This window comes from Cebidichthys violaceus, unplaced genomic scaffold (genome assembly GCF_023349555.1).
Source record: "Cebidichthys violaceus isolate CVI_PGR_0920_01 unplaced genomic scaffold, fCebVio1.0.p SCAF_5, whole genome shotgun sequence".
Classification (NCBI taxonomy): Eukaryota; Metazoa; Chordata; class Actinopteri; order Perciformes; family Stichaeidae; genus Cebidichthys; species Cebidichthys violaceus.
In genome coordinates, this window is record NW_027176705.1 from 2683340 (window position 1) to 2695750 (window position 12411).

General features: G+C 40.5%; 1 protein-coding gene across 9 annotated transcripts in view; it reads right to left on the bottom strand.

The window, feature by feature from the left end:
* The window catches only part of celf6 (CUGBP Elav-like family member 6), a 132092-nt gene extending 120134 nt beyond the window's left edge, over positions 1–11958 (bottom strand). For 6 of the 9 annotated variants that reach the window (XR_011105043.1, XM_068730120.1, XM_068730117.1 and 3 more), the window contains exons 1-2: positions 11541–11957; positions 1911–1993 (exon numbers count right to left, since the gene is read on the bottom strand). Coding sequence is in view for 8 of the 9 variants with exons in the window: in XM_068730120.1 (XP_068586221.1) it covers positions 1911–1993; positions 11541–11790 (333 nt within the window). In the remaining variant the exon portion in view is untranslated. Of the gene's footprint in view, positions 1–1910; positions 1994–11540 lie in introns of all 9 variants that reach the window. The other 3 variants (XM_068730121.1, XM_068730118.1, XM_068730123.1) reach the window with 2 other exon arrangements.
* Positions 11959–12411: the final 453 nt, after the last annotated feature.

A 12411-nucleotide genomic window follows, 5' to 3' on the forward strand; every position in this document is an offset into this window, starting at 1 on the left:
TTGGATTTAACCCTGCATGACATATATATGCAGCTGCTATTGCAAATGTGATTCATCTGCATCAAATACATTTTTTAGGCAGTGTTTGTATTATTTTGTTCGTCCAACATTTTACTTTGATTTTGTTTCAGGTATCATATTGTGAAAGACTTGATATATATATGTATGCTTTATTTCATTTGAATTGCCAGATGTCAGATCTCTTTGCATGTAGGTTGCCTGACAGTCACACCGCCACAATCCGACTGCACAATCACGTCCGCACACTGTGTGGAGTAGCCACTGAAAGGGCAGCATTATATGACAGAGCATCTCAAAGCATCAAGCCATAACAATGACAATGAGGCTTGTCCAGAAGTATCACTTCTCTCGGCCTTTGTCTGTCCCTGTGTCCCTCCAACTCTCCTTGTTTTCTCTCTCTCTCTCTCTCTCTCTTTCTCTATCCTTCTCTCTCTGTCTCTGTGCCTGTCTCATACACGCATCGACACTCACACACACACACGCAGAAAGAAAGCACATCTTCATTAGCCCTCTGTCTGCAGGCGGTGCTCAGTCCGAGATTGCAGGACTGACCCCTCGCTGTGAGATGTACTGGGGAAATGTTTACCCAAACCCCACAGAATATGCCATTAACCTCTTTCTAGATAGAATACAAACAAGAACCTCACTCTATGAGGGCAATAAAGACAGGAACACCTATCCAGGACCATCATGACAATCATCTCATTATGAAGCTGCGGGAGGCAGTAACGAGCCAGGGATCCCGGTCACCCAGGGACTCTTTCTCCGCAGTGTACCTGTGTGCATAACATTCAGGGAAGTACCTATGAAATGAAGTGAAATGAAAACAGCTGATTAACCCAACAGTGAGGAATAATATAAAGCCACCCAAGTCCATCAACCTCTGGCCCCAAAACCAATGCCTTTACCTACTTTCTTCCTCTCCTACTTCCTGTCTCTACCTCTCTCCCTCCCCAGAGATTCAGGTGGATATCCCGAGGCTCTGATTAAAGCCCCAACCTGGGAGGGTGTCTTGGTTCATGGTGAAAGGAAAAAGGGAGGGGGGCCTGGGCACTGGAGCAGTTTCACGTTCTTAGGGACCCGCGGGCGTAATTCAATCACACCTCGATAATTCCCCTGATGTGAGAGTCGAATCCCCTTCACACACATCAAGTACAGATACACACCACAAGCTCATGCTGATCCCAGATTGAGGGTCTCCTCCTGGGTGGGCTTAAGAGCCCACTACTGGGTAGGTTTTACCTGTGTTGTTTGAAGAGGCCATTATTTTAATTGAAAAAGTTACCCGCTCCCCAAAGGCAACTGATAGAAAACAGGGGGAAAAAATTAAAAAATGGGAGAGAATTAAAACAAAAAACACCAGATGGTGATATACATGGTAAAAATGATTGTTTATACTTACTGTTTGATTATATGTGATAATGAGAGTGGGATTCCTCAAGGCAATTAGTGTCTGCGGCAGCCATATTGTGAGAGGACAGGGGAAGGACGGCACAGGCTGTTATGAAGGAGCGCTTATCAAATATCTCCGCCGGGGTGATTAGTGTAATAAGACACTGCAAGGTGAGATAGGCCACTCACACTCTTTTTGTATGTCCGTGTGTGTGTGCATGTGTGTGTAGGTGAGTGAGCAAGAAAGAATGTGTCTGATAGCGAGCAAGAAAAAGAGGCTGAGAAAGTGTGAGTGACTCTTTCCATCTGTTTCCATATCCGTGTGTGTGCCTGAATGTGTGTGTTAATGTATACTGTGTACCCATGTGCCTCGGCGTGTGCACGTATGTGTGTGTGTGCAAGTGTGATATAATCCCTATGTTACTGTAGGATCCCATGCCAGGCTGGCTGCCCCAGGGGCTTTAGCCTATGACAGAGGGCAGATCGGGGGCACTTACCCCTGGCAGAGTCTTCTGTTCATGGAGGGCGCTCTGGGCCTTCAGTGCTGACTCTCTGGCGCAGTATGTTAGAAAGGCACATCCTAGAGTATCAGGGAGACAGGAGAGAGATGGGTTTAATCCACAATGAACCACCATTTATGACAAAAAGAAGAAAAACTGTTGAAGTGTCAGAGACCATATTGCATTGTTTAAAAAAAGAGTACGTGGTATATTGTGTTTGTTGGATGCTAAGTAAGGACTTTATAGTCGATCACAAAACATGATATTCAAAACATTTAAAGTGATTTCAATGATCTAGGGATTTCAGCATTTAGCACCCATCAAATACAATGTCTAAAATGTAAAAATACAGTTTTTGACATATAAGAGAAAAAAGATCAATTTAAGCCTTCTCCATCATCTTTATGTAACCCAGTTTAAGCTGCACAAAGTGTATTTTCAAACACAGATCTTGATTTTCATTGGCTCTACCATGAAAGTCCATTTTAAATTTACCATGTAAAGCCAGTGTAACATCTCTTCATTGACGTTTGTTCAGAGATTAGGCATCCTTACAGTCGACTTCCATATAAAAACCTTCCAAATGGACCCAGAGATTTGTGATTTGTGAAGTAATTCCAATCTACGCAAGCCATACTATAAGACCTTACAAGCTATTTCCAAAAACATGTATTACATTAAAATGGAATTCATATACTGCTCTGACAATTGAAATGTGGCTCTCTGAAGTTAATAGCTCTATACCCTCAGAGAAAATAACATGCTGGTTGAGAAATAAGATTACAATTTTACACATTTCTTATCAAAATATGACAACCTCTTCAGATTAGATTTACTGAACTCATGCATATGTACACTGTTTATGACAATAATATGTTTGCTATACTGTTTGTATTTTTGTTGTTGTTTTTCTCCATTCAGTTTAATATAGAGAAAAAGACTAACCAAAATAAATTGTTCAACATACAGGTGTAAAGACAGGTGTGTTCCTCGAGGTTAAATATAAATCAGGAGTGATGATTGAAAATGCTTAGTCACCCCAGATAGGGCGTTATTGTTTTCACATCGTTACTAAAAAAATGTGCATACTGCTGTCTTATGAATGATTTCTTAGTTATTGAACCAAGCACAGGAGGAACAATTAAAACAGTATTTATTTTTAGCTACTAAGTTATTAAAATCCTCCTTTTAAGCGGAAACTGTACCCTCACACATCTCTGGAGACTTTCCTTTAAGTTTGATAATTCAGGAAAACAGAATGTATATGCATCAATAAATAATTCCTTTACAAAAATGTGACAGCTTTCATTAAAGGGTGAGTGGTTGTTCTGTTATGCGCTTGGCAGAACTGACAGTGGGTGACCCCGTTCAGGAGAGGTTTTGCACTGTGCAGCATAATTTCCCATTACTGCATGTCACACCTGCTGCCAAGGATTCCCATGGGAGAAACGAGACCCACACACACACACACACACACACACACACACACACACAAACACACTCAGACATACAAATGATACCCTGCATGCAGCACATAGCACCCATCGCCCCCAAAACCCAGCAACACACTCTGGCTCCCGGCCAAGAGAGCTCCCTTTCACGACAACCTTCACCCACCTCCACAACTAGGCAGTTACTCAAGAGGAAAAATCACCTAAACGACACTGATGAAACAGCATGCCACACAGCAAAGCAGAAAAGTTTGGGAGCCTGGGGAAACGCTCTTCATCCTTTGTGACATTACAAAACTGTGAGACATGAACCGAGGTCTCCCTAGGGGGCATGTTCTAGCAAAGGCTTATGGGAACTGTAGGCTGTTGCTAACACTCCTCTTCCAGTGCCCTAACCTTTTTGGTATTTTCCACCGTGTCACTTTGCTGCATATTGTCAAGAAGTTTAGTAAATACAGTGGCAAGATTTCCTCACATGATATAGTGAAGTGTGACTTAAAAATGGCCCTACCAGAGAGCATGAACTCCGGTAAACTTTTCTTCAACAATGTTTAGCCTTAAACTTTTATTTTTATGATTTTTAATCCAGTGAAACATTAACTTTGGGTTGAAAGAATTATTTAATTTAAAAAATGTTTTGTATTGTTTATACCTACTATTTTTAACTTTTTCTAGTCACTTCAAAATTGTAAAATAAAGTAACTAAGTACATTTACATGTACATTTACATAAGTACAATTTTGTGGTAGATGTAATTTACTTGTATTACAACTATAGTTTCTGGTTACTTCAGATTAAGATTTGACATTCAAGTGATCTGTTGAATTTTTCCAGTAGCATGCTTAAAGCAAGTAAAACTGCGTCAGTGAAGCGATCTCTCCCCACTCCAGATTTTTCTAGATGCTTTAAGAAAATTAGCATGTGATACTATTAGTTCAAATGATTTGTTAAACTAGACTTTTTTGTTCAGTGTAGCCTTTGATATTCAGGCCAGCTGCGTGGCTGCCTCGGCTTCCCGGCGGTGGTGAAAAAACGGCGGGGCTTTAGAAAAGCTTCATATCCAACAGTGCTGGCTCAGGGGACGTCTTAAGCCCAAAGGACTCTGTGACTGAGAAAGCCAGTTGTGGAACAGATGAGCATTCAGCTTGGAGAACATGAGGAGAGACACAATGATACAGTTTGAGGGGAGGTAACAAGGATGTAGCAGCTGGTAGCAGGTTAGGGCTGTCAGCTTAAAATTTTAAGTTGACTAATTGGCATGGGATTACTTTCATATATGCAGGTTATCCCACATTGTTGTCCTGTTGGTGGTATGTGCAATCACACAAATGGAGCTTTCAAAAACATACCACTTTCATTGTTCAGTGGAAATGCAGCAGAACGTGCAAACTGATTTAAACTGTCTGCACAACATTACCAAAAAAAACTAACTTTGACAACAACAGCAGACATGGTGTTCACTGTGATGTATTACAAAACTTGAGGAACTGACGCAAGTCTTTTAAGCCTTTCAAGTATTGAGCAGTAATGTAAAGTGAAGATTATTTGTAGTAAAAAGGATACAATGTGAAAAAAACACTGGTTTGGTGCTTCAGTGCTTCCCATGCCTGTTGTGGTACTGCTACATAAGATAAGGTATTCATTTTCAGCAAATAACTCAGATAACGTTTAAACCTTCCTTTGTGAATCAAAGTTTGAATTGACAAAATCTTAAACCAAAGACTGGAGAAAATAAGTCGTAGGCATTAAATAGAAGAATAATAGGAGAACATGGCTCTGATGGTGGCAACAGAAGGACTGGTGGCTTTCTGTGATGAGCAGGTTAAGTGGGGTGAAAATAATACTTTGGTAATCAAAGACAATTTACCACATAATTTCAGTGAGGGACAGAAGTTCAACACATTATATTGAAGGCAAATGAAAAAGTAAACCCTGTAAACTAGTTCAAAGAGAAAGCAGGAAATGTGAAATGTGTCTTTGCGTTTGCAAGACACGTTTCGAGTAATTACTTAAAGAACTTTCCCCCCCATGTAATGCTTCTTCTAAAAGTTTGTTTTAAAATGGAAATTAGTGTGTGCTCACAATTGCATGCATCCAGGCATTAAGAGTAAATTGTGCTTTTTTAAGGCATCAGGTATCTGTAATTGAAATAACTCCAGAACAAATTTGTATAAAATTTCAATTCATTAGCAGTGAATTCATGAATCATGAGCAATTTGCTTTCCTCCAGTCTCCTCACACGTGTCTGATCCAAGAATGTTCATTAAAGTGGGAAAAGAATGCAAATTAATTTCCAAAGAAGATACAGGCGCAAAAGAAATTATGTAAAACAACTGGATGCTGCTGAATGTGACAGCCTGACCCTCTCATGGGTGCTGAGACAAATACGATGTGAGGATTCATCAACCGCTTCATGTTTCCGTGTTAACCACGCTATTACCTGCCGAGCATCTTTCCATCTTTCAGTCGATCTACATTCGGAGCGGGCTGTTCAGAGTGGTTAGCTGTCTGCTTCACACACAGCCTCCTTTCTGGTGATCAAAGAGGTCATCTGTAGACTTACACTACACCTGTCTCTCAACTTACACAAACTGTCAATCACTGTCCAACACTTCCTCTACAATGCTCATACTGTAGATAAAACCTACTATAGGCTCAGATCTATAACCCCTTGTGGCCGTTACTAAAAGTCTCAAAACTATTTATTTTTAAAGTAACAGAATTGAATTTCACACACAATTGAGTACCACAAAACCGTCTATGAATTGAAAAGACACTTTCAAGGATTTGTTGTTACTTTCTATGTCTCATTTGCAATTAGATATTAGTGCCCTACTGAGGTTTTTTATGTCAATTTGGCAGGCTATTTATAGCCAATTACACTGCATGGACCTACCGAGGAGAGGAGAATGGATGAGGATATTTAACGTCTCTTTGTATCTCTTCCTCCTGGCTGTGTGGTGCAGTTCAGAGTCCCTGCTCTCAGCATCAGAGACGGATTGATAGATAACGCTACTCAAGCAAAAGATTTGCCCCCCACTAACATTCAGCATGTCTGAACAATGCATGCGTTCTGGCACTGACACTAAGTATTATGATAATGTAGTGCTCAGCGAAATGATGGATGTTAAACAGCACGACCTGGCTGCACAACACACTGACGAGCGCCGCGCACGCCAATAGTGTCAAGTCATCCCACATGCTGCATAAGGCTCCCTGACGACACACAAACTATCAAATCGACATTAAAGGCAAGAGCGTCTATCAACTACGGAAAGGATATAATCATCAGTTAAAAGAAACGAATGGAAAAAAAAACGCCTTCTGAATAGACATCAGCATACAGCAACACTAATCCACTGAATTGTACAGGAAAATATTAAATACAAAATTCCCCAGATATTCAGATGAGTCCCTGGAGAACCCCTAAATGCCCAAAGTAAGAATTCACAAAGCATAAAACATCTGTTCAAAGTAATGCAGTACATTCCACATGAATTAGTCATGAGCAAACATGACATATTTTGATCTGCCCTTAAATCCATAATTATGGTGCAATTCTTTGTCACAGGACTCGGGCTGTGAAAAAAGGTAGTGCTGCAAATCATCCATTAGGTACGGTTTACTAACTGATGCCAACAGCCATATACATCATCTATCCGAAACAAATCAAATCTCTCTCAACCACAAACTAAGCTCAAAGAGGGATTTCAAAGTAGCAGTCAAACTATATTCATGGCACTGCACTAAATATTTATGAACTTTATGTTTTTAGGGATCGTGGAGCCAAGCTGATTATATCCTCTTAACTCTGCTGTGAAAAATGTTTGTGTTACTATTTATGCTAAAAATGTGGATTGAATTTGTGACAATGTTACAAGTTCGTGAGCCTTCCAGGACTTTGACATAATAGCCATTGGCATCTTATGCATTGTTGAGAACTAAACAGAACACAAACCACTTTTGAAACTGCTGTGCAATACATATACTTTGACAAACGATCACTGCAAAAACGTATATTGTATAGAGGCGTAGGAAATGACTCAAGGTCTATCTTGATGATAGTTACACAGCTTGTGTAACAATCAATCAATGTGTTCATCCTGGCAGTACAACATCAGGCTCAAATGAAACTATCCACTGGACTGTTAGTTGTAGAGTGTGTGAAGTTGTGAAGATGTTTAAACACTCATCCGTAGGTGGCAGACAGTGAGATTTCTTGTGACGCAAATATCTATCTGCTATCCTTACATGACATCATGAAGTGAACAACCCAGAGAGGTTAAAATGTCAAGACCTCATCACCAACACATTGAAACAATGAAACCTCTGGGATGAGTAGCATAATGTCTTCAACTGTAAAACTACAGTCCAATAGGTAATTCAATTTCAGCCTAATGCTAACACTTATACAGCCGCTGTGTTTTCGTCCAATTGGTGTTTTGACCAAACTTAATGTTTCTCTGTATTGAAGTGATGGACCAGAAAACTGAATATCATTTCCCTCTTTGGAGAACTTCATTAAACCTGAAATAACTATTTTTATTTGGCTCTTGGCAGCAGCAAAAAACAACTGAACGCACCATATTATCACTCTTTAAGTTGATTTAGCAGATTTATTGACAGACAGTTGTTCATTTACAGATCTAGCAGACATTGAGCAATAGCATTAACGTTCTTTTGGAGTCGCGTTTATGGCCACCTTGCTGTAAGTCCAATATTCGTTCGCTTTAGCATTGTTTTCAGTCCCCAGTATCTCCTAAGGAAAATGTATGGATGCTCTAATGTCCAGCAGCTCGGCACTAATTAAGACTGTGTTTCAGAAGTGAACTTAGTCGCCATGACGTCATCCATTGGTTTGTGGACTGCTGTTTTGAAGCCTTGAGTTTGGCAGTTAGACTGTAGCCATCTTGGTTTTGGCAACCGGAAGTGACACAAGAGGGTGGAGTTAAGTACAATTGAACGCTGAACAAGACATTTTTTAGACAACCAAAAATGTTACAGTTAACTTTCATGAACTGAAAACACACCTGAAAAGGTAAACATCATGCTGTATTGAAGAAGACTCAATACCATAAACTCATGTTTACAATGTTATTAGTCAAGTGAGAAGAGGGGCCATTTTCTCGTAGATTTCCAACAATGTGACTTATTTTTGCAACCAGAGGAGCCCCCTGCTGGCCATTTAAAAGAATGCAAGTTTAATGCACTTCCGCATCGGCTTCACTTTTTACCTCTGTGAAGAGGACCTGCTCTGTATGTAGATATAAATGACTCATTCTAAGGTAACGGAAACACAATGATTCTTATTTTCAGGTGATTATACACTAATGAAAACATACTTATTCATAGTGTAGTCCATACTGCCTAGATTCCCCTAAATGCTACACACTGGACCTTTGAATATAAAACTTTACACAATATAAACTTCACTTTCGAGCTTAGGTTTTATATCCCAATTGATTTCAGCAGCTAAATGAGGAGGAACATGTTTAACAGTGTGGCAAGACCCAGTTTTCTAATTTATTGATAAATAAAAATCATAAGGATTTTTATTGTCATTCAATTACGTTCACTTGCTTTTTAAAGAGGGCTTATGTATGATTTGGTAGTTTAATATACTATTTTTCTGAAACAATTAAATTTCACATTGATGAAGTCTGTGTAAGCTGCAGACAATAGCCAGTAAGTGGGCTTTGAGATAGGATTGTTTGTCAAATTAAATCACAATTAATAAAAAAGTTAGAAGTCTACTGATATAGAAGACTGCTGTGTTGACCTTGGTGTGTTGTTTACAACATAATTCAGTTTGAAGAAACCCAAGTACTGTTAAAGTTAAGTAATAAATTTACCTTCAATTACCCTGCAAAAGCTTTTCTTGGTTTTAGAATGGGCATTCATTCAGTGTCTTAAACCGCTCTCCTTGAGTGACACAGCACATGATACACTACATAATTCTGTTTTGTTCACGATACTAATCCCATTTTCTTACTCTAGTTCTTTCTTGCTTTGGTCTACAGGTATCACACATCGACGCAGCATGAGGCATGAACATGGTTTAGGTAAGTGGCCAATAAGAAAAACTCATCCATATAATGCATTGGTGAAATCTTATTAAAAGTGCACGCCTGTGCTCCCAAAGTGACTTTGAATGTCATGCTGGATGAAGTGGGCATAATGCATACATCAGAGTGGCCTTGGCGGGGGATGATTTGAACGGGCATACAGTCTGGCTTTGGAACAGGATTATCCGTCCGGAGGCAACCATCCTCTGGAGTGTTGACATTCAGGGATAGTCGAGGACGGGCGTAAACAACACGAACATCAGAAATATTGTTTTAATCGATCACTGGGCTCCAAAGAGGAACAACGGAAAGTGAAGGAGCAGGTGGAGCACCGGCGACTGGTGACCGAGGAACAGGTGGTGCATGGAGACCTTCAGGGCTGCACACACAACAAAGCAATGCTGAGCCCACAATCATTTCTCCCGAACTTAACACTGATCAATAAGATCATGAACTGCAGCCACTAACATATCATACATGATTTGCCTGCCTTGTGAATAAATCATTTTTACTCAGAGTGACCTGATTGTGATTTCAATGCTACATGTGCATGTGTGTGTGCGTGATTTAAAATGACATAAAATATAAAGGATAATTAACAACTATCTACAAAATACTATAAATAACAAACAGCAGTAGCAGTGCCATAATAATGATGTACTTTATCTGTTAATAAACTGAAGGACAGCCTGCTCATGATGACACGGATAGTGCTGGAAGTGTGACCTTATTTTGTATTTCCATTCCAATCAAATTACTGTTTAAAACATTAACAAACAAAGGCTTAAAAAGTATGAAATTATAATAAAAATAGTGATAATACTAACGTTTATTATTAGATTTTAATTATTATTAGATGTTCCTTAGCCACAATATGATACTATTAAACACTACTGGAAAAGCTGTTTCAATTTAAGGCTTGTAATAAAAAACATAAACATCTAAATGCAAAACGAAATAAAGCTACTGCCTTTCAAAATTTGTTTTGTTTTATAATATTTGTTTCTACATCAAATGTACATGTAAGTGCAAATGGCAGTAAGTTGTGTTTAACCAGACTCGGACTTTGAATTTTGCACTTGGATTTTATTTGTGACTTAATATACTCAAACGCCCAAACCTCTCTGGCATTCACCATTATAACTATCATTAGAAATAATCGATCCTTGACTAATTACTAAGTGAATACTGATCCCGCTCGTTTTGGACAATGAGGGGGACAGCGGGGGTGAGAACAGAACAAGCGAGAAGACGATGCATGCTGGATCTCAGCCTCTACTATTATCCTGCTTTGTACTTCCTGACTGCAACCCGCCCACGGAGCAGTATTACAATACAGCTGCCGTGTAAATAGTACTTTCCACAAATAATGACGTCCGAAAAGTAGGCTACATATTAGCCGGTGAAAAGGTCAAAGCAGCATGCCAGCACCACGTTAATCACGGATGCTGATTGCCTGATAATGGTTTGCACTTTCCGCTCCCCTGAAAGCATTTATTTCTCTCCGACAATATGCTGCAAATAGATCTGTGATGCGGAACGGACGGATTCTCTTTTTGTCTTTTTTACTTGTGGAGATATTTCTGCAGCTGCAGAAATAACACAGCATCCAGCGCTTGCCTGTCCCGCCCCCTTAAACTGGGATGCTCAGCACATGAGAGTCAATGTAAACACGCAAAGGCGTTTCAGCTGTAGTATTCACGTGGATGGGCTGGACGCTGTAACAATTAACCCTCCACTCTCAAAGCCATTCACTTCCACGTGTTCTCCCTCTTACGCCTTAGATATGTACGTGTGTAGGTGTTTGTGTATGCATGTGTGTGTGTGTGTGTGTGTGTGTGTGTGTGTGTGTGTGTGTGTGTGTGTGTGTGTGTGTGTGTGTGTGTGTGTGTGTGTGAAGGCTCTACGGGGCTCCCACTCTGTCCCAAACATCTGAAAATGAACACACTTTTCATGCTCTCTGCCCCATAACTGAATTGGGACGCTCTTTGATTTGTCTCTCTCTTTCTCCCTCCTGCTCTCTCTCCCTTCCTCTCTCTCTCTCTCGCTCTCTCTCTCTCTCCTTTCAATTTGTAAAGGAACACAAAAGTAAAGATACCGAAATAACCAACCTTTATGCATTCCCGTAAATCTGTCTTTCAGTACAGTGAGTTCGTATATCTTTCCGAATTCCTCAAACAGGGGTTTCAGGTCTTTTTCCTCCAGGTTTCTGGGAATCTGCCCGATGAAAAGCTTGATGGCGTCGTGGTCCTTCATTGGAATGGTGTTCTGGCCGATGGTAAGCCCGTTCATCCTGCCGGCGCTGTTCGTGGTGCTGAATCCATTCTCTTGCTGCACTCCGTTTGCAGTGACTGTAGCCATCTTTCCTCAATGGGCCGGTGAGCTGCGCTCTCTCTCTCTCACTCTCTCTCCTCTTCCTCTCTCTCTCTCTCTCTCTCTCTCTCTCTCTCTCTCTCTCTCTCTCTCTCTCTCTCTGTCTCTCTCTCTCTCTCTCTGTAGTCAACTGCACAGAGCACACTCCCCCCCCTGTTATATCGTCCTCTCTCCCGACTCCTCCGGTTTTCCCTCCCTACTCACTCTACTTCCTTTACGCCCCCTTATTTGGAATCAGCCGTATTTATTTTTTTCTTATGCTTTATATGTTTTCATATTTTAAGGACCCCCCCCACAAACCCCCCTACCCGTGACGTCAGCTCGTACTCATGAACGACCACGCCCACCACCTAATTTGCATAATGAGCGCGGCCCAGACCAATGAGAGAGCAGGATGACTGAGGTCCCACAGGGTAGAATATGGATGCAAATATTTATTTAGAGTGGAAAGCTTGGGGCATTTAAACAGGGCAAAGGCAGCATTTGTGCTATACATTATGTTCTGCTTATGCAGGTCATTTAGTTTTGTTTTAGCAATGAGGCAAGTTGGGTTGGTTTAGGGCAGTGGTTCTCAAACTCTTTCTGTCATGCCCCACTTTGGAGGAAGAA